Raw genomic sequence first — 23,685 nt, forward strand, 5'->3', positions numbered from 1 at the left:
TACGTTCATGCCAGTGTAAAAGAGGAAAGGATAAAAAACAGATAAAATGGAGAATGAAACGCAGCTAGCAGTAAAAAGCTGGAAAATTGATGAAACTTGAACGGGCGTTAGGGAGATAATCAAGTGGAAATTATTGAGAGGAAACTCGGAAACAATTTGTCCCCTAACGGGCATAACTGTCCTGAATGTTGCAAAGATCCTCCCGTAAATGGAAAGCTAGACATTAATTATTTGCGTCCGACGCTTCCGACTGTCACTGTAAAATTGTCTGATACTTCTTGAGATGTGAAATGTGGATGCGTTCCCTTTCTCAGTGCCAAAACAAACTTTTTCTTTTTAAGAAAATTATCAAGAAAGTTAGTTTATTTAAAGAGAAATAGTTCATTCTTATATGCAGTCTGGAATATTTTAATTTTGATTTTACCCAAGAAAGATTAAATTAAAGTAATTTCATTTTTTTCCCATGGCTTTGCAGGGTTTATATCGTAATGGAAAATCCTTACGATTGGCGAATGCAAAATATCTACGAAATTTTTCATTTATATTATTCGGTTCATGCTTGTCGTACAGCAGTTTATACTCGCTCCCTGCTGGACTACTTCCTTGATTCTTTATCTTCATAAATTCCTTTCATGTTTCAAATTTTTTTTTTTCATTATCTGTTATGCTATAGTGTTCCTCAGGGATCTTTTCTCCTGTTACCTTTTTGTATAATTTTATCAATGCACACTCAAATCCCATCTTCACGTATGTACTTCACTGCTGAGGGTCAAGTTTATATTTCTACAGGGTGTCCATAAAGTCTGGGTACATAGGGGATTTTACTATCTATTTTATTTATTTATATTATTTTTCCTCCTCAGAATTAAGATGGCTCTGTCTAAAGAAGAACGAATCGATTTGGTACTCTTAAGTGGACGAGAAGGATGGTCTTATCGCAGAATTGCGGAAGAATTTAACCTTCGACACCCTTATCGCCAAACCGATTCGTTCTTCTTTAGACAGAACCATCTTCATTCTGAGGAGGAAAAATAATATAAATAAATAAAATAGATAGTAAAATCCCCTATGCACCCAGACTTTATGGACACCCTGTACGGAACAAATACGTCTTGTACCAGCCAAGGTACCAGCTATATCTCCATACATCGGGGGCTCTCCCAGCGCCAGCCATCTTGATGGAGTTGAATTAAAACTTTAGTGCCGAATAAAAGTTCCAGCTTTTACTTCCATCTTCGACTAATAACAATTCCCATGCAAGGTCACTGACCTCGTTATGTTCTGTGCAGCATACTCTGCTACATAAAAAGAGTTGAGATTTGAAAGGTCAGGCGTAATTGTAATCAGGCATCATGCCATTCACTTTCTGCTTTCTTGTATGAGTCCTTGTAGGTTTTCCTTACTTCGATGGTTTCCGGCCTCAGTGGATCCTGATATTTTCTAAATTTATCGGATCTGCTCCATTCAAGTCAGGCTGAGTGATAAAATCTTTTTCAAACTCTTTAAATGTGTTTGAGGCTTATAAAGAGATATATACTGTATATACATATTCATATACATAAATATGTGTAATGTGTGTATGTATATATTTAACACACACATACATACATACATACATACATATATATATATATATATATATATATATATATATATATATATATATATATATATATATATATATATATATATATATGTATGTATGTGTGTTAAATATATACATACACACATTACACATATATTTATATATATGAATATGTATATACAGTATATATCTCTTTATAAGCCTCAAACACATTTAAAGAGTTTGAAAAAGATTTTATCACTCAGCCTGACTTGAATGGAGCAGATCCGATAAATTTAGAAAATATCAGGATCCACCTGAGGTCGGAAACCATCGAAGTGAAAGGAAGCTCTGTCATGCAGGGATGCAACAGCAGCAGTCACCATAGCCTGCCATAACAATAGCGGTATGGAAATGGGAAAAGTGTAGACAAAGGAAGGGCTACGACTATTAAGGACCGTTTTTATTTTTTTAAGATATGTGACTTGTCATCTGAATCGCCATTCTTATAATGATAATTATTCGTGCAGAAATGGCTTTCATTTTTATTCTTTTTTCAACTTGGGAAGCCAAAATATGATCACATAGCAAGCTTTACAATTGTTGAAGCGGTTAAAATAATCTCTTGTATTGCTTTGATTTATGGGCCAAGTCTGAGAATGCAGTGACATTTCCATAATAACTGTTGCAGAATATTAAGAATAACAAGTAATCTGGGATGTCGTTGATGGAAGCCGTGTCCTCTTGAAAACAACAGTTGGAATTGCAACAAACATACAAATAGCAAGGCGAGCATGGAGAGTCGAAAAAAGGGGTCTTTGGACTCTGTTTCATCCGTGGGTAATTTGTTAAGAAAGATAACAAAGTTTCCGCGCACTTAATGTTAAAAGCTTTATACCGTTGAGTGAGCTCTTTGTAATTAGAGTAACTGCGCATTTGACATTCTTTTTTGTGAGCTCTTCACTTCAAAACAGAGTTAAGGGTGAAATGGTATACTGGTACACTTGCACCAATAGTGTGTGTGTGTGTGAGAGAGAGAGAGAGAGAGAGAGAGAGAGAGAGAGAGAGAGAGAGAGAGAGAGAGAGAGAGAGAGGCATGCAAATTTCTTGTGTAACTGTGTGTGCCTTTGTTTATACAGAGAGAGAGAGAGAGAGAGAGAGAGATTTTGGGATTTTAGGTGAATTTTTGTGATATAGTCTCTACAGTCTGCAGTACATGACATACTTTTCCTGGATGTAGAGACTATGTTGAAATTTGAGCTAATGTAGTGAATAACACATTATTCTAATGGTTAAAGCTTCGTAGTGTGTTATGAGGAATCCATCCCCGCATTTTAATTCATTGTGCGTTTGCCAGGTGTAAAAAAATTCTGAATTCTGTTCCCTTACGTAACCTGCATGATGAATTGCAAATCCTCACACACTCGATCTGATTCACACATATACTTGCTATATAGGTATATATATATATATATATATATATATATATATATATATATATATATATATATATATATATATATATATATATATATATATATATATATATATATATATATATGTTTATATATATATATATTATATATGTATATTTATATATATGTATGATATATGTATCTATGTATGTAGACTGCAATTTATGTATGTATGTATGTATTTTTGTATGTGTGTGAATAAGATCTGGTGTGTGAGACTTTGCAATTTATCATGCAGGTTACGCGAGGGAACAGAAAATTCAGAATCCTGACTTTTATGTACACATAAACAAAGTTTTAACCATTGAATTAAATTCGGGGATGGATTAGCTCAAATTAAAAAATAACCGTAGTACGTATACGATGTTTTAACCATTAGAATAATGTGTCATTCATTAGGGTATTAGCTTTGTGATTCTTAAAAATTCTTTTTAGGATGAATTTGCTACCCTCATGTCTGTTTTCGCCCTGGTTTGGTAGAGAAGAGGCACAACGAATTTGAGAGGAAACGTCTAATTCGTTTCCCTTATGTGAGATTCAACTCGGATCTCTGGCTGTGCAATTGTTGTTTGTGTATTGCATATTTCGCTTTCAATTTTATATGGTCCACATGAACTTCCTGCGCACATTTCCATTCTATAGAAAGAATAAAATATTCTATACCAAGGAACCTGTGATTAAATAAGCGAGATCTTCGGACTCCGGACACTGTAAAAGTCTGGTATATAGCCTTCCGTCGCATTTGCAAAGGTTCATTTTAATGCATGGAGGCCTGATAGCTTCCGAACTTGTTGGGAGTGCGTGTTTCCAGACTATATTCTCCATTATGAATTACGTAAGAATTTAAAGTACCTAGTTTTAAATTCACATGCTTTTTATTTGCCAAATCCTTGTTGTTTTGTGGTTTCAAGAATTAACTGCGGAGTGTGGTTACCGATTGTCGCTGAATTAACATTTAAAACTGTATTTGCCTACATGACAACCTTCGTCCCTCCCATCAGAAAAGAAAAGATATAAAGGCATCATATTGAAAAATGACTGCAGTGTCCTTAAGAATAATGATCACATCTCTAGCCCGTCTCCTATATTATTACGCATAGTATTTATACACAGCAATCAAAGATGACAGCGACGCCCAACCGATCCATTATTAAACCGATGATATGTACTACGTGTGTCATTCAAGTAATTAAGTTTGTATTGATATAAATCATGATTCTAATATCTGAATCACTGGAACTGGTGTCGCTGTAGCGTTTATTTGATGATTTCTTTAATACTTATTTTCTTGCTTATTTTATTGAATCTGGTAATTTTATTAGCGCCTCTTATTACGCTATTCTTTTTTTCATTTAGCAAGTACGGGAGCGAACGTCAGTTATACAGAATAGTCAGATGAATAGATGAGAAAACAGAAAAAGAAAATCTGCTCTATAACAAGAAAAACACCCGGGAAAAGTAATATAAAGACAGCCGTTTATCTATGCTCACTTTCTTAATATTACGACCAACTATCTATACAGTTTTCCGAGCATTTTCGTTCTTGTCAAATGCAGACTGAACAATTTTCCACTTTGGTGAAATAGACGCCCGTGAACGATTTAACATGATATCCGGTGAAGGGTTAGCGCAAGTAGGCCTGCGAGCTATCGTTTAATAGACATGCCTGCGGATGTGTTCAGCCGAGTTTAAGCATAATAGCTCCATCACGTGAGCCCTGTTCTTCTTCATTGTTTCCTTTCTGTTGAATCTTCTACCTAATGTTATGCCTTATGTATATATATATATATATATATATATATATATATATATATATATATATATATATATATATATATATATATATATATATATATATATATAATATATTATTATATATATATTATAGGCTGTATATAATTATATTATAAATATATATATATATATATATATATATATATATATATATATATATATATATATATATGTATATATATTTTAGTTGTTAACTTGCCTCTGTGTCTCCTCTACGTCCTTTTGCAGTTCCTCTCTTTTGGAAGGTTTACTACCCTTATTCTTTTCGTTCGTCGTCTTCCTCTTCTACCCTATCTTCTCGCTTCGCTATGAATCGAGTGTGAGTTGCCTTGCCCCCCAACCTCCACCCCCCACCCAACCCTTTCCCCTCCTCCCTCCAGAAAAGAGAGTTCCATGGGAGAGTGCCATCTGGTGGGCTCACACGGCTGCCTCCGAATTAGCGGTAATTGTCTTAATTGTTATAGTTCTATGCTCTCCAAGAGGCGATTAGGCCAAGTGGAATATTGGGGACTTGGTTCTCTAGAAAACCTGGAAGAGGTCATCATCCTGGTTTATGTCCTTCAGTGCTTTTCTCCTTTCTTTCTTTTATTGTCTCTTTTGGGCTTTACCAGTCTCCTGTTCTCCGTATATTCGTGTGTGATTTTCATTTTGGGTTTTTATGTGAGAATTAGATCTCATAGGAGTAAAGGAATTCTCCCCTGTCGTATTTAGTAAAAATGGCATTCATTCGGAATAACTCCATTTACGATTTCTGTTATGAAGCGATTTGAGCGATGTCGGTGTAGCATTCGTCCGTTTATTGGCACAGATCATTTTGCAATCGGTCGAAAGACTAGTTGGTTAAACTTGTCTCCGGTACTTTAAAGAATTAACTAATGTACCTTATGTTGAGCTTCTAGTGAAGAAAAAAGGATAAGGAAGATATTCAGAGATGAAGGAATTGTAACTAATAGTTACATATAGACTGACACTTTCACAATTTTTTATGATCCTGTTAAAACGAGAAGAATATCGATACTGTTTCATTTATGTCATATTATTAGAATTGATCGGAAATTTGTAAACAAACGGCACTAGTAAGTGTAGGCCTAGTTAGGCTATATGAATATTTCTGCATATTGCTCATATCTGTCTTTTCTGTTGTTTGGTTTAACATTCATTGTTGGGAATGTCACGTGTAATCTTTCATTTTGATTCCCTGCATGATGTCGCAAATCACTTCAAGGAGAGACGTTTAAAAATATGCATCTTATACTCCAACCATTTTCCAAAGGAAAATAATATCGAAAAAAGTGAGTTTTAGTCGGAACATCGGCCAAAGGAAAATATTGGTAAAGAATGCTCGTCACAGACTGAGTGTCCTTAGTCGTTCTTGTTATTTTGTCATTTTTAAACAGACTTCTTGAAGAAAATAGTGATGACCAATTTTAATCACACTATTTTCTTACGTGTATTATTCAAGGGTTAAAGGTCGTTCAAAACAAGGTAGAGTATAATAATGTACGTTATGATTTTAACTGTTTATTGCGCAAGGCTTAAATATCCTTCAAGGGTAAATAATGTTGAAAACCGTTTACAACGTTTAGAATGTGTAAAATACAGCGCTGAAATAACTTTCGACGAAATTTATATGGGAAAGGGTTCGTTGTAAATTTCAGAATTGTTTATTATAGAACGTTTGAATATTCTCTTGGATAAAATAATGTCGAACAACGTTCATTGTAACTTAAAATATTATTTGACATTCAACGGTTAAATATCTTCTTGGACAAAATGTCGTCAAACTTTCATCACAGCCTGTAGAAATGTTTATTTTACAACGACGAAATATCGTCTGGTACAAAATAATGTCGAAAGCTTTCATTATAAAGAAGCGTTTTCCAATGTTCATCATGCATCAGCAGCAGCAGCAGCAGCAACTCTGACTTTGTCAACCCGTAATCAATCTTCGGTATCAAGACAAGAATTTAATATAAGGGGACCAGCTGTAATATGAAAACGAACTTCCCCTTTGCCACCATATCCATGGGGATTTTACACGGTTGAGTCTGTTATTTTTCGCATCAAAATCCCAAATTAATTTCGACAGTACAGGACTCAGAGGCATACTAAATCTGGGGAATTCCCTTTTAGAATTGTGTGAAGTCTTTGGTAGTTTCCAAAATATTATATGTTTTTATAATAGATACATTTATTTTTAGTCTACAACGAAAGTGAAGCATATGTCATTTCGAGAAATTATTTTACAATTGGGCTTCCTCTGAGGTGCTACTTAAGTTGTTGACTGATCTTTAATACTATCTAAGCATCAAAGAAATATCGGAGAATGCTATTACTGAAGATCCACTTAGCCGCCTTCAAAGTTTAATTGGCCGATAAATTAGCAATGTACAGAGCAGGTGATGAAGGCATGGTTTGATTTTTTTTTATAGTGTTTCCTATGAAGGTGATGTGAATTGTAATATATATATATATATATATATATATATATATATATATATATATATATATATATATATATATATATATATATATATATATATATATATATAATTATATACTGTATATATATATGTATAATTATATGATATGTATGTATGTGTATATATATATATATATATATATATATATATATATATATATATATATATATATATATATATATATATATATATATATATATAGATATCGTACTGGGAATGTCGCATTGTATGGAAAAAGTTAACTATTTACTGGATTGCGACCTAATTTCATTCACTGAGATGTCTTACACTTATCCCATGCAAGTTATTTAGCAAAGCGTAGAAAGAATAGGTTGGGTTACCTTTGTATCTTATAGTTGTTGAATTTTCGCACTTATGGAAGCTTTGCGAAGCTGAATAGTTTTTGATCTTGAGTCACTTTATTTTGTTTCCCGTTTTTGGCGGGTGAGTATATTCATGAGGTTATTCCTTGACGTCTTTTTATGCTTATTTTTTCTAGGTACTCGGTGTTATCTAGTTAATAACTCTCTCTCTCTCTCTCTCTCTCTCTCTCTCTCTCTCTCTCTCTCGTTATTGACAGTACATAGTGTGAAGCTTGTCTGCATCAGAACTTCGCCTTCCAAAGCAAATTATATTTTCCCAATGCAGTAAATCCATAACTGCACAAAGAGCAGTTGTAAACTGTCTGTATCTTTCACACTTTTTCCCCTTTCTTTGTGAAATGTAACTATCGAGAAATGTATATTTTTTATTATATTATGTACATCGAATAACTTTCATTTCCACAGTTCAACGAAATGTCTGCTTTAAAGCCCATAGCCTATTGTATAGCTAGGTTGCGAACTGGAATGGTAGAAAAGAACTGATAAAAATAGATCCATTGTTATTCCCTCTCTGGTGTGTGGAGGATAAAACCAACTACAACGATTTATTGGCGTTGGCGTCTGTTCGCTGTAACTCGGAGATGCCCCTTGCCCAGTTCTTTGGCGCCTTTGTTATATCTAGGCGGGTCTAAATTCTCTAGAAACCAAGCGCGAGAACGTACCCACACATACGTCTTTAATAACATATATGCGCGCTCACCCGCTTGTTCCGATGAGTTTAGTGATTTCCTTCCCTCCTCCACGAATCACGTTGTCATTTTAATCCATGCTTGGTCATTTAGCTTATCTTCGAATGATTCTTTATCATTCTTTGTGTTATCCAAGACATGTTGTTATGTTTAACGTACTATTAATGTTGCAGCATACATTCCCATCCTTTTGCCAACACCCTCCCCGAGCAATTTGGCATTCTGGCGAAAAGGACCTTTTTCTATCACTCTGGTTCAAGTAGCCTTGGAGTCAATAATATACCAGGTATTCTAAATTCCAGAGTATGAAGCATTCGAGTACTTCATTGTGAAAGACATCGTAGATCTGCACTTTTTATACACTTAATAACTGTAAAAACACGTGTAAAATAAATGAACTGATATATATCGGTGAGAATCCGGTAGCATTAAAGAAATTCTTGATAAATTGTAAACTCCAAAGCTAGTGAAGATTTTTTTTAATTTCCTTTTTAAAACCGTTACCTTGATTCGTTTAGCCAGGTAAACACAAAACCGAGGAGCAGATTCCAATAGAACTTGTGTACGTTCTCGAGGCCGAGATATTGCAACACGGTACCCAACTATGAACATTTGATCGTAAGCTGTTATCGGGATAAACAACTTTGAATATATGATGTTATGCCTATTATTTATTTCGGAACACATCACGATAAAAAATGAAAGGAAAAGATACATTTCGGAAAATTGTAGATAGCAGTATTACTACAACGTTTCAGACTTCAGGTTAACAGGAGAATTTACATGCGAAGTATGTCATTATTTTGCCACATAAATTTGTATTATGTATGTATCCAAAGAAATGATCTCACAGCAAATAAACACGGTCTGCCAAAGCAATAGAGCCGGCATGAAATTCGAAAGAATTGTTAGTAATTACAAAAGTAATAAATCACTGCCACCTCCGTGAAACCAACTTCACATATGTTTACCTTCTTGAAGCAACGTATTTTTTTGAAATTCGAAGCCTAGATCAAGCTATTTATCCAAGTGGCGGCGGGGTGGGGGCGGTGTCAAGAATAGAAAAGCAAGAGACACGCATTTTCCGAATTTATCAAGATAAAACAAAAATAAATTAGACTATAGCGCTCGCTTATATTTGTGTGTATGTGTGTGTGTGTTGAGAGAGAGAGAGAGATTTTAAAGTACTCTCCAAAGTGCTGTGATTTTTTTTTTTTTTAAACGAAATCGACTTCAGCCAAAATAAGTTTAGCCTCGTATCAACATTAAACCCTCAAGGAACGAGGACCAGGTAAACGTTCTTTGGGAGCTTATTAGCCATTCCAGACTAGACATCGCTCTTGCATCTTCCATGACAACGACCTCCTTGCCGGGAAAACCTGCTTTCCATCGACATTACCCATGAAGTTCTAACGTTCACAAATATTTAATAGTATTTTCTATGCAATAAAATGCAGACAAAAAAAATTTAGGAATCGTTTTTGAAAAAAAGAAAATATTGAAGATCAATAATTATACGAATTTCTAAGTGTTTTAATGTTGCCAACGCAAAATCATAGACTAAAATGAGATACTAACAAAAGAAAAAGTCAGATAATGTAATTTCACATTATTTTTATTAATCTTGCACTTTATAATATATATATATATATATATATATATATATATATATATATATATATATATATATATATATAAAATAAACCTGTACCATCTGTAATCATACAATGTTATATGAACACTATGACCCCTAAAAGCGAAACAAACGACAAGCCATAAATTTTGCTTCATACTACACAACTGGTGACTGCGAAAATATTGCAGGGTAAGATATAGATGGCATTTATACAATGCACTGTCTACAAGTAAATTCAGATTTTAGTTATTTTAACAGTGTTTTGCTTGCTGGTCTTGTAGTAAAATTGGTACAGATTTTAAATAATGTGGTCCTCACTAGCGACTACTTGTTATGTAATAAGGAGAGTTGTCAGGAGGGCGATCTCGATGGCACTCTTGGATGAGAATGAGTTTGGAGAAGGTTCATTTCAAACTTTCGGCCGTCTGTTGCCTCTTGTAGACACAGTTTTTCTGTTGACTGATGAAGGTGGATATCAGGATCTTCCCTTTGTATCAGTTATTATAGTAATACTCAACAAGGACTCATGGTAATTGTTACGAAGTTATTGTTTAGAAATCTCTGAATTATTTAGAAGTCTCTACGTGCATTGTATTGCAGGACCTATATGGTACTTTGTAAACAACACAGCTGTCTTACTTCTTGCATAGGTATATGTTAATGAGCGAGCTCGCAACGGATTACAGACATTGATAACTAGTTCGTTTATCATTTTCTGATTTAAGGCGACGTTTACCTTTTGGAAATATTCGACGTCGGGAGTTTTGTTACAATACATTTGTTTGCCATTTGCTGAGCCTCTACTGTATATTTTATTTTTTTGCCAATGGCTCATTCCTTGATGTGCGCAGGACAGAAAGTAGAGGTTGTGAGCAATTATAAACCTTAATGAAAATTCCCCAACAGAGAGTTGAGAATATTGATCTTTTGTTTGGTAAAAGTGACCTTTGGCTGTTGTATTCTGTCATGAAGATATGTAGAAAGGAACATTTTGCCTCATTTTGCCACTAAGTTTATAATTTTATGCTTGCAACAGGTTCACTGATTCTTGAAAACCTAGGATAGTCTTCTCGGTTGTTACACCGGTAAGTGAAGATATTTATCATCTAAGCCTCATCATGCTTGAGGTTTGATGTACAGTGAATTTCAGTTTCTAAGTATTACTTCCAGAGATACGACAGTAGATGTTGTCTATGCACATCCTGTTATAATTTTCTTATTAAAATCCTTCATTCGTAACTGAAATGATATTGGTGACGCAGAGATTAATTGATTTTACGGAAATGGGGGAAATGATCATCATATGGCTTCAGTTCGTGTATAAAAGAGCCAATACTTTTATTTATCTGGACATTCGTTATAAAGAACATGCAGACTGAGAAGTTCACTGCTATTCTTGGACATTCTTGTTATTAAATGTAAAAAAAAAATGTGTGTGCTCCACATGGGCAGGGTAGATGGAGCTTAGGATTGGAAATATTAATTTTGCAAATAATTTGTATCTTTCTGCTTGAAACTCATTTGAGGTTATGGGATGTGTTGATTCCATCTATACGTGTTGTGGGGAAACCATGTAAAAATCGCGGTTATTGTGAAATCGATAATGAGGGTGCGCTTGAAATTATTTTTCCTATTTACCTTTAAAAAAATTATCAGCAATCAATCATGTACAGTATATATATATATATATATATATATATATATATATATATATATATATATATGAATATCTAATATATATATTTATATATATATAGTATATATATATATATAAATATATATTTATATATACGAGTATATATATATATATATATATATATATATATATATATATATATATATATATATATATATATATATATAAAACAAAATCCACGAAGGAAAGATAAACACTGGAGTGCTGCAGGGCCTTTCGACTGGCGTCCTTTACTTAGCAGACTAGCAGATGGATATATAAATACATATATACTATATATAAATATTATATATATATATATATATATATATATATATATATATATATATATATATATATATATATATATATATATATATATATATATATATTCATATATTCTCCTGCTGAGTCATTTCCCCACCTCCATGGTAACCTAATCAGAGGAACTTGTCTTTTTTCTTGAACGCGGTCTTTTCATTCTTGAACCACATGGCAGCAGCGATCGAACAGAGTTTCCTTGGTTGGTCTCCTGTCTTGTTTCGAGAACATTTGATTGATGTTAACCTCTTAACAAATATTTATTTTCCCTGATCCTGTATGCCAAAATAAGTTTATTTTCGCGACTTGCTGCCCGTGTTTGCCAAAATATCTTAAGCGCGTACTTTCATGTAGTTTTAGATAATCCTTCTCCATACGAAGTTTTTTTCCTTCGCTCTGTAGCATGTTATCGAATTTTAAAACTCATAGGCTCTAATTTAAAAACGATTCTCTCTCTCTCTCTCTCTCTCTCTCTCTCTCTCTCTCTCTCTCTCTCTCTCTCTCTCTCTCTCTCTGGGGTGCGGATCCTTTGAAACATGTAAGCCTCCGTCGACCTAAGTAGTGAAAAGTTCCTTGGTAGCTAGTCGACTGTAACGGGCTTCAGTGAGAATATATAGTATAAGAGGATGAGGGTATTATTCTTATTCCTCTGTTCATTGTTATGTTAATAACAGTGCCTGAGGTACAAGTAAAAGTTTTGAACTTTCATAATGCAGTGATTCTGAAGGGCGTTTACGTAAGATCCTATAGTTTGGACCCACATCTGTACTATCCAAGAAAATCAAATGGCCAATTTTGGGTCAATGTTAGCCCTTTCGTACACTTTCTTGGAAACCTTCGATGGCGTTTAGCATTACGATAAACGTCAAAATATCCAAAATAATCTTCTGGATGAGATGTAAAAGCCGTTAATAAATCGTTTGATTAATTATCACAGTTTCATTAAGTTGATTATACAAGCACTCGACGATGCAAGGAGTAAGGGGACATATCTTTAATGCATACCTTTCAAATAAATTAAACTCATGTTTTTATGTTGGACACTTTTAGTATGAAAGCACAGAGACCAGTAATGTTACATCGAATTATGTAAACCTTTATAGTTCCATATTTATTATGATTAAAACTTAAAAGATGTAATTGTAGAAAAAGAAATAATTTTTTCCGATGTATAATCCAGAATATTCAGCGCGTGTTCAGTAATGGTAAAAAATTAGAACATGGCTAGTTTTCAGGATGTTGAAAAAGCTGGAATTAAGTAGAAAGAAGGTCAGGTCCATACCCATTTTGTCTCATAAGGAAAATAATGAACAGATATTATCCTCGATTCTTCAAACCTTCCGTCTTCGAAGAGGCGTGTGGGGGGTGGGGGGGGGTTAAGCCCCACTCTTTTATTTCACTCCCCTTTCTTGCTTGTTTATTTTAGGCCAGGGCCAGAAAGGGATGTAGGTTTATCAATCCCACGAACCTTAGAATGATTAGAATGAGGTCACATGATCCAAAGCATCCTTAACAAGGAGATACTTCTTAGGGGAGAAATTGTAAGTCAAGAAAAGCACGATGGGATCAAGCATGAAATATTATAGCCATAGGAAGCAGTTCGAACGGGCAAATGAAGCCTCTGCGGTGTGCTTAGGCATCGCCGACCTGAAGTGACCGGGTAACGGGATCGTAATTCACTGTCTGCCTATCTTCTAGAGTGAGGCAGAAAGATAGAGAATTACTTTACTCAAGTTACCTTATAATATAATAGCACACCATTCTGGTGGCTTTTTGATTCATATAATTGAAAAGGGAGGTTTTCGATTATTTATACTGTTTTGATAAAATTTTATATGAACGTCAGTGTTTTGTATTCCGATGTAGCTAAGTTTGCAAGCGACATAACTTTATTATGAAGTTTTGAAATAAAGTGTCAGAAAAGGCACAATGAAAGTTGTGTTTATCGCTGTTACCCTTTGGTACTTTATCTCTTGCTTAGATTCATGTTTTGGCACAAATTTCTGTGCAAGAAATACCGAGCTTATAATATGACAGGCTGTAGGATTTGCTTCATACTGGATTCTGTACATTTCAGGGTTATTGTTTTAATGTTAGCCATGTATTAAACAAGAGACGTATGCATTATTTCCTTACAGTTGTCTTTTCACAAATGTTATCCTACTAAAAGTGTTTACGTCTCCACTTATTTCCAGCATTTATTACTTATGAATTTCTCTCTCTCTCTCTCTCTCTCTCTCTCTCTCTCTCTCTCTCTCTCTCTACCAAAAATAATTCCCTCTCAGTTATCTACCACATTTATCAATTATAGACTCTCTCTCTCTCTCTCTCTCTCTCTCTCTCTCTCTCTCTCTCTCTCTCTCTCTCTCTCTCTCTCTCTCTCTCTCTCTTCCCTTGGTTTACTACATTTTTCTGACCTTTTCGAAGACTGGATGGGAGGTAATGGTTGATCTAAAAGATTATGTTGATATCGTTGATTATCATATGATTAATGAAATGAAAATAACAGAGAATAATTCCGTAAACGAATGACGGTTTTGTCTCCTGTCCGGAAGATAAAAGATTAAAAAAAGGATCGTTTTTACAGCCTGAATTGGCTCATTAACGCGAGTATAAAAATATTTATTTAACGTTATGACTCGAAATGCTTCATTAAACGCGAAAGGAAAATAAGCAAACGTTATAAAAGTAATAACGTGTTTGCTTTGACAAAATGTTCATGCGAGAGGAAAACTCGCATGCATTAGTGTTTGATTGCACGAAACAATGGACTCACTGTCGCCAGGTAATTTCTGCGATACATTTGTTGGATTGTTTTTTATGTTTATATCTGCCTTTTTTAAATACTATTTTTGTTGCATTTCCTTATTCGTTACTCACTTGCGTATATTCTGGCTTATTCTCTTTTGCACGGGACTCTCTCTCTCTCTCTCTCTCTCTCTCTCTCTCTCTCTCTCTCTCTCATCCCACCAAAAATAGTTCCCTCTCAGTTATCTACCGCATTTATCAATTATAGACTCACTCTCTCTCTCTCTCTCTCTCTCTCTCTCTCTCTCTCTCACACAGTTTTTAGATTTTCATGTAGAGATTCTACAAAACTTCTTTTCCATTGGTCTCATATCCTCCCCAAGGCATACTAATTCTGATGAGCGTGATTTAAAAAAAAATTAACGAATAATCGTGTTAAATGAATTGAGTCGTAAACTGTTCGACGAAATAATGTTTCATTTACCAGAAATCCTTCTTGTACTTTGTTTGCAGTTAGTAAATCTTTGTAAGGAAGTTATTACACACTTCTTCCATAATTAAGCTTCATTTGCTTTCCATTCCACTTTTTCTCTTTTCATTTGGACCTAGGCTAGATTCACTCGCCCCCGGGGTGTGAGAATATTTTACTGAAGGGATAAGAATATTGGGTACCGGTGAATGATATGTATGCCGTAAAATAGATTTTGTATTTAGAAATGTTGGAAAAGAGGGTATATAGAGTTAACATTAGATTAACAAGTTGATAATTATTAAAAGAACGTATTTCGTACACTGTTGTGAGATTCATACATTTTTAAACCAATTAGACTGATCATGCATACAATATAAATAAAAAACATTAAAAGGTGGAAAATTCCAATAAAAATGAAATTCAAGTGTGTTTTATGAAAAACAAAAGTAGAAATTATAATGGCAAAAATTGTAAGAATTTTTTGTGGAATGTGGATGTTGGACAAAGAAGGATGGGAAAATAATAATGTTGAACGATGCAAAAATTTTAGTTTTTATATTTACACCCGATTTCTGTGAACTCGCAGAGGATGTATTTTATTTTTTTTTATTTTTAATAAGCTCGAGCTGGATAGTGGTGTGTGTTATGTTAAACGTCTTTATGTTTTATTAAATGTGCTGCCATTTAGCTGAATAGAGCTGAAGCTTAATTAACTGTGCTTTGCTTTTATTTCTCCACAAAAGAGATCTTGCATTTGAAGGATAATTTGATATAGCTTATGTCTTCTGTACCTTTTATTTTATTTTTTCCTATTAAATCTGTCAGAATATTCACACAGGCTTTCTCACTGTTTACTTACAGGGGCCTTTAGCTTTTCAGGTGTTTTGTGTGTATTGTTTCCACTTAACTAATGAATTTTAAGTAGGAGTTTTTTCCCCTCCAGAGAGTAAATTTGTGTTTCAAAGATAATGAAAGAGAAACTTAAGTCATGTGTACAGATGGCTGGAAACATAATGCTCTGAATTGTATTGGTAATGAGCAGTAATTGAAATTTGTAGGAATTGAGAATTTTCGACAAACTATCATTTCAGTTGTAAAACGCTTCCACATATTCGTATGTATCAGTAAGTAGACGAAATTCTTATTCTTGATAATGAACATACTCATATATATATATATATATATATATATATATATATATATATATATATATATATATATATATATATATATATATATATATATATATATATATATATATATATATATATATATATATATATATATATATATATATATGTATATATAATTTTTGAAATGCTATTAAAAAATAGAGTGAAAACTGGAAAAATTATGTCTTTCAACGCTTATTATAGTAGTATTTCCAGTCCTTTGTTGTAAGGAACATTATTATGTCTTTCATCTCGTATTTAGAATGACATCAAGAGGGGGGCATGAGGAATAAAAATTGATTGCTGAATGTTGTGCATTGATGTTGTCGTAGGTGTTGAGAGTTTATGTTGTGCATGAAGTAGACGTTGATTATGATTACATGTCTGAGGACATCAAGAAGCTTCGAGGAGCTGGGGCATCAGTGCCATTCCATGCTAAGAGATATAAGAGAAATCGGAAGCAAAGACCTGGCATATTTTTTTAGCCAAGACTTTTATTCTCCCTAGCTAATACAACATCTTGGTGGAAAATAGGTGTTGATTTGACCCATTTAACAACAGTTTTTCGTATAGTTACTGTATACTCCTCTTGCAGTGTCTTAAGTATGGAAAACGAAATGATTGATCCCATGGGTATAGCACGAAGTTATTCGTAGTTATTTCACCCTCTTTTAAATATGTGAATTCCTTGGGAATTACAGTGTGAATTTTTGGCTAAGCGATCCTTGTCTGTAACCGGATATATTCTTTTATTTTTTGTGCTGGTATAGCTTATGAAAGGCCGCCCTGTCTACCGACTGGAAATTTGATTTGTCATCTCTTTATAACGATATAGTTATTGATGAAAACTACTTATTACCTTTATTATACTGAATATGGATTTTTACCGCACCTAAAAATCTAGTGTTTTTTTTTATTTGTAGACTACATACTGCAATTGGTTTTTTTTTTAACCTGATTTACTGTGATGACCGAAAGTCGATTTTCTTGCAAGGCGCCTGTTTACAGATATCAAATAAGTTTTATATCAACCAGAAATAAGGCTACTCTTTTTCTGTCTTGCCACCGATTTACATTTTGATTGAAGTTCGATTTGTTTATCATCTAGATATTGAATTACTATAAGTGTATGCATCACGCACTTTGCCTTACCTGTAAAGAGATTTTAGTTGGCCTGCAGCATTGCAACATGATATTAATGGCTCTGGGTCAATAAAGATTATATAAGTAAAATCTACGCTACATAGTAAATGAATATTAAATCAAATGTTTTGTTAATTAGCCTTTGCTTACTTTTAAAGTTGAGATTAATAAGTTTTAAATTGAAGTATTATTGCGTGCTTTGATTTGAATGAAAGTTAATATTTTTTAACTAACCTGCTTTACCTGGCTGCAGGTTTGATTTAAATCTTATATATTATTTTTACGATTACAAGCATGCAATTCAGCCTCAGCCCTTAGCCCAGGATACCTTGTTCTTTAGTCATTAGATTTGAGTCGTTTTTTAAACTGTCTCGTTTATCGGGCTGTGATTAGTAATTAAACCTTGGTAACCTGCAATAAAACGATCGTGTTCGTAAAACTGATGCTCTTGTATATTCCTTCACATATGTACGTTTTTCATTGTCAGTGAATTGGTACAACTAACCATATCTTGTTCTGATCTGATATTTAGGAAGACAAGGAAAGCTTGGGCGAAAACAAACCGAAGAAAGAGAGGCTTCGTTAAATATCCGGGTCTGAATGCCCTACCATCTGCGATGACGCCAAGGGCAATCAAGCGTCTCTTTTTCTTGGAACGATGTCCGTGTGTATTGTTAATTAATTTAGACTAGATAATTCGTTGCCGCCAAGTTAGCTACTTATCCAAGAATGCGCAGCCAAGAAAAAAAAAATTGTCGAATTGTACAATTACTTTTGTTTTTATTCCTTTGGTTTTCTGTTTTTCTGTCGCAAATGTGGTTTTCTTGATCCCTCTAGCGCACACGGAATTTCTTTATTTTCTTTTCCTCCTGTTTCATTTGCATACTTCATGTTGTCTAAATAATTTTAGAACGAGTAATTTTATCTCCTAAATGGCATGAAAACTTTGATGCCATTTATTTCATGTCTGGCGTTTTGTAAAAATGGAAAAAATTTCAATAACTTGGGAGGAACGGCAACGTTAGCGGAACTATGAGGCAAGAGAATTCTTGAAGAATTTTTACAACAGGAATGAGGTACTGAACATTTATAAGACGAGGAATATTTAAAAAGTTTACTAAGGTAGATATAAACTTTCTAAAAAAAAAAAAGTGGCTATTAAAATGAGAAAAAAATGCTATGTAACAGTAACACAACCAGCTGCCCTGCTAATTTTCTAGTTGGAAATATCTTTTCTTTATGTATTTTGTGGGAATAAAAAGAGAGAGAGAGAGAGAGAGAGAGAGAGAGAGAGAGAGAGAGAGAGAGAGAGAGAGAGTAAAGCAGTTACCGTATATTTCTTTAGCATTTTTTTTTGTGAAAAATATTGAATTAAAACATCACAAAGAAGCAGCTAAAGAGGAGTAAGCAAGCAGGCGAGAGGCGTCTTCGCTGTCTTTATATATATTCAGCAAACTTAATACAATTTGTGGGAAGCTCGACATGTACCTCGACTCGAGGACGCGGTCTTTGCACCGAGTGCTAAGAGGTGGAGGAGTGGAAGGATGAGGAATGGGAGGGAGGGATGAGGGGGATGTGGCACAGGAGGAATGGGAGGGCATTGGGAGGAGGAGAGGTGGCCTTAAAATAATGCCTGTGAAAAGTCGCCAACATAATTGCCTCCTCCTGAGAATAACTCGATATATTCGCCCAGTTGACGTTATACACAACGACAACTATAGCGGAAGACAGCAGAATGCGACACATACGCATACACATAAACAGTCGCTTACTATCACAAGCATACTTGCTCCTTGGCGTGCCCTACCATGCCAACAGTATGAAAAGTGACGAGCGCTGCTTCTTTCAAGTTCTCCTGGCTAATATTTGTTTTCTCTTCTGCACTTTTTTTTTTTTTTTTTTTGCAGCCCTAATCTCATGTTTGCAGAATGAGCAGTAGAATTTCAAACCTCATTTGATGGATTTTTATGCATTTCTTTTGGAGATCATTATGTTATATGTGATATATCCGTTTTGGGTTTAGAAGTTAAAAACAAAACGTGAACAGCGTATTAATAAAATGAGCTGACTCACCTTTCCTTGTAGTGCATTTTTTCTTCTTTATTCCATAGCTGTCTTGAACATTTTAGTTAGCGTAACAAATCTGCAGTATCATTTTTGCATCACATTCATTAAGATAAAAGCCAAGTTAATTCTGCGGAGACGAGATATTTTCAGGTTTTTCTCTGTCTTGTCGCTAGGTTGCTAAATTCTGCAACAGTACGGAGACGTAATTATCACCATGAGATTTTTATTACACATAAAATGCATCCAGTAGTCATATAAATATATATATATATATATATATATATATATATATATATATATATATATATATATATATATATTGTACTTCATATGTAATACACATTTATTTTATATATATATATATATATATATATATATATATATATATATATATATATATATATATATATATATATATATATAATTTACACTACTGTTGCATTTTTATCAGCTAAATCTAGTTAATCTGGTAGTATTTAATATACCATAATTATGCTTGGACCTTCAATTGCATAACAGTTTAAAAACGCAAATATTCATGTTTTTTTTTTTTGCCTGTTTTTATTGTTTCCTATAATCCACATCGGCGAGAAGAATAGATACCTTTTTCATGAGTTTATTGATTTGTAAAACGTTCCTTTTTTAATTTATTATCACGTATGAAGCTGTATGCTATGGAAACTATGAAGACAGAGAGAGAGAGAGAGAGAGAGAGAGAGAGAGAGAGAGAGAGAGAGAGAGAGAGAGAGAGAGAGAAACTTATTCATGCCATTTTGTGTGACGAACTTATCATGCACGTCGAGTGAATAAAAAAGAAATTTCGTTTAATCCATTATTAAACTTTTTCTCTTTTTTCAAGATTATATATACTAGAATAGCATTCGTGACTTCTATAAATTATCCTGGGATTAGATTTCAGCTTCCTCCCAATCATGGTCTCTTTAAAAAACAAAGCCATTTTTTGGAAAAAAAATTTTGACACAATTTGTGCATTTTACCCGTTTTCTTTTTTTGAGCACATTTTGTATGATGTTTTAAGACTTTTTTATTTTTTATTTTTTTGCAGATTAGGTGCAAAACACAGAGACAGAAATCGGACGTCACAGTGCCGCAACGAAGCTAGATAGAGAGAGAAAGAGGGAGAGAAAGAAAGAGAGAGAGAGCTTGGTTCAGTCAGTCAGTCTTAAAAAGTAAAAAAAAAAAAATAATAAGTCAGTAAGTCATACCTCAGTCTTTGAGTAAAAGTATAGAGCCAAAAATAGTCATAGTTTGAGTCAGTCGCTTAAACGGTTGACTGCGAGTCGCCGGTCGGTTTTGATGAGTGTCTGGTGAGTGAAGAAATGAGTAAAGTTGGGAACCAGACCAATTCTCAGGATCCACAGGCAGTTAACTCCAGGACCTTCGTTGGGAACCTGAACACCTTCCAGTGCACTAAGACGGATGTAGAGCGCATGTTCCAGCGCTACGGTCGAATCGCAGGTCAGTAACGATGTTCATCTTAAAAACTCATTCATTGACTGACTTTGCTTGATTTCTGCTTAATCTTTCCCTCCCATTAGCAGGGTTAATTTTTCTATGACTCACTAAGTACGATAATTAAACTTGCCTCCATATTTTTTTAAATATAACTTCCAGATTTTCCTTTTCACAGCAAATCCGACCATTATCTTTCCCTCCCTTAGCAAATTTCCAACTTGCATTAACCTTACTGGTTTATTAATTTGGAAGAATGAGCATTAATTTTTACACAGTTTTACTCAATATTGTAATGGATTTTCATTCTAACCCATTTTATCGTAAGCGTTCTGCTCGTTGATTCGTTCACTGGCGTCCATACACGTCGATGTCCTATCCCTCTTGTTTGTTTGGCAGGAAAACGTTCTCCCATTTTCTCGTTTCTTACTCCAACAACATTACTTATTCAGACCCATTGTTGAAATGTCCTCAGAATGCTACCTCCATGCACGGACTACTTTCCTTACTGACTGAAGAAAAACATTCTTAATTCACTAAGCCATTTTGTGTTGTAGTTACTTCATCCTATTTTTTCTCTCATTGTTAGGATGACGTATAACATATATATCTTCTTATATCACGAAATGTTTGTTAGACAGATTTCTTGGTCCTCTTTTCTCTGTAGGCGCAGTGGTATCAGATTTGTACTTAATCATATATGTAAGCTTCTCTCTCTCTCTCTCTCTCTCTCTCTCTCTCTCTCTCTCTCTCTCTCTCTCTCTCTCTCTCTCTCTGGACGCCCTTTGTATGCTCGAACATCCCTGTATTTTTTCCTCTTTCCGTTGACAACATCTCGTCCCTTCTTTGTGGAAGAAACAAACCTAAGCTACCTCTTTTTCCCAGCACTTTTTAACAGCGTAAGTCATTAACCTCTTTCTCCATTCTTATCGGGAACATATTCCGGCTTCTCAGGTCATTTGGTTTCTCACTAAACTACATGTATCTTTCCTCTCCTTTTAGTAGGAAGACTCCTAAATCTCTCTCTCTCTCTCTCTCTCTCTCTCTCTCTCTCTCTCTCTCTCTCTCTCTCTCTCTCTTTCTGGACTTGTATGAACATGGGATTCTGTTTGCCTTCTGTCTTGTATCCGACTATTTATCAACTAATTTGAGAAGCTACTATGCCATTTTCACAGTTCTTCAGTCACGGAAACACTGACAGTGTGTCAGATTTTTTGGTGAGCGGAAACATTACTCTTGATTTTTTTTTCTCATTTTTTGGCGGTTGATTTTATCTTCATTTGACAAAAGTAATCAGAACTCATTAGTGATTTTTAAAACACACTTGACTAACAGCTTTCTCAATCCCTCCCTATTTTATATGAGATTTTTTGAGCCAAATTATAGTAATCAACTGTCCATTCAAAATGCCCTTACGTCAATCTGCTATCCTCAGCTTTAAGAAAACATTTGCTATCTTCTTTATTATTTCGATCGTTAGTTTGTCTTTGATCAAACTGATGCTCATTCTCGCTGTATTAGGAACTGTCGTGAAATTGGACCTCGACCAACCTGTTTTACTAACATATTCATACTCAACCTAGGTTGCATACTATCACATCCATTTACTCTTTCCTTTTTCTTCTTCCTTTCCATTTATCAGAAATATAAACACGCTCTGACGTTCATCCGCTCATTCAGTAACCTGGTGGCTCCTCCTTAACACCCATCCCCTTCTCCCTCCAGCAGGAAAGTTTTTCTCTCCCAGGCTGGGATGTAAAGAGCAATGGCCAAATGGGACAGAGGTTTCAAAGATAACCAATTTAAGTTTTAATAGGATATTGTTCCCGCAAGAAGGGAATGAGCATGATGCAAAATGGGGCTGATGGGCCAGTCCCGTTTTTCATTGTGGTTCTTTGGGAGGGTTTATGGAGGGAAGCTCGTAAACTTGTTATGAAAAAACTGGGTATATAATGAAGAGGTCCTTGCCAATGGCTGAGTATTAGTCCAATGAGAAATTTCTTGTCAGATTAACCGCTTTATTTTGAGTATACTAATAAGTTTACCTTTGTTGTCGACGTTGCATAAGATATTCGCTCAGTTTAATTAATTCTAGATTTTTGTAGTATTTCACACAGTTATTTAAGCATTTAGTAATGTATGGTATTGCGAATTAAACGAAAATAAAGCAGTTATGTTATGCACATAAGTATTACTGTACCGTATATGGTGAGGAGATCACTTACGTAAGTTGCCATAAATATTTGCGTTTGATAGATTAATCTGGGCGCCGTTTTCTTTCAAGATTTGCGTTGACACCTTTTTGGTGTAGAGTAAATTTTTCGTTATTTTCTAATACTGTTTATCTTGGTGGTCCTTTTATTCGACTTTTTAAATTTTTTTATTTTGTTTATTTATTTTTTTTAATAGCACCGAATGTTTTATTGGACTGTTTACGCACTAGCTAGATTTATGTAGGTTACAATTTAGCCATGAAACTTAAAACAGTGTAAAATTGTATTCGCTTTTATAGGTTTTATCTGAATGAAAAGTAATAAAAATATATTCATTATCGAAATACATATAATTCTACCCAGCATTTAGACAAAGA

At 34.2% G+C, this 23,685-nt stretch overlaps 1 protein-coding gene across 8 annotated transcripts in view; it reads left to right on the forward strand.

Moving 5' to 3' along the window:
* The window catches only part of LOC136834961 (RNA-binding protein Raly-like), a 732,807-nt gene that overhangs the window by 30,853 nt on the left and 678,269 nt on the right, over positions 1 to 23,685 (forward strand). For 6 of the 8 annotated variants that reach the window (XM_067097862.1, XM_067097884.1, XM_067097962.1 and 3 more), the window contains exon 2: positions 20,689 to 21,101. The exons of the other annotated variants lie outside the window; for them this stretch is intronic. In XM_067097862.1, coding sequence (XP_066953963.1) covers positions 20,963 to 21,101 — 139 coding nt within the window. In that variant the 5' untranslated portion in view covers positions 20,689 to 20,962. The remainder of the gene's footprint in view (positions 1 to 20,688; positions 21,102 to 23,685) is intronic. 8 annotated transcript variants of the gene reach the window in all.

The sequence above is a fragment of the Macrobrachium rosenbergii genome, chromosome 4 (genome assembly GCF_040412425.1).
Source record: "Macrobrachium rosenbergii isolate ZJJX-2024 chromosome 4, ASM4041242v1, whole genome shotgun sequence".
Lineage (NCBI taxonomy): Eukaryota > Metazoa > Arthropoda > Malacostraca > Decapoda > Palaemonidae > Macrobrachium > Macrobrachium rosenbergii.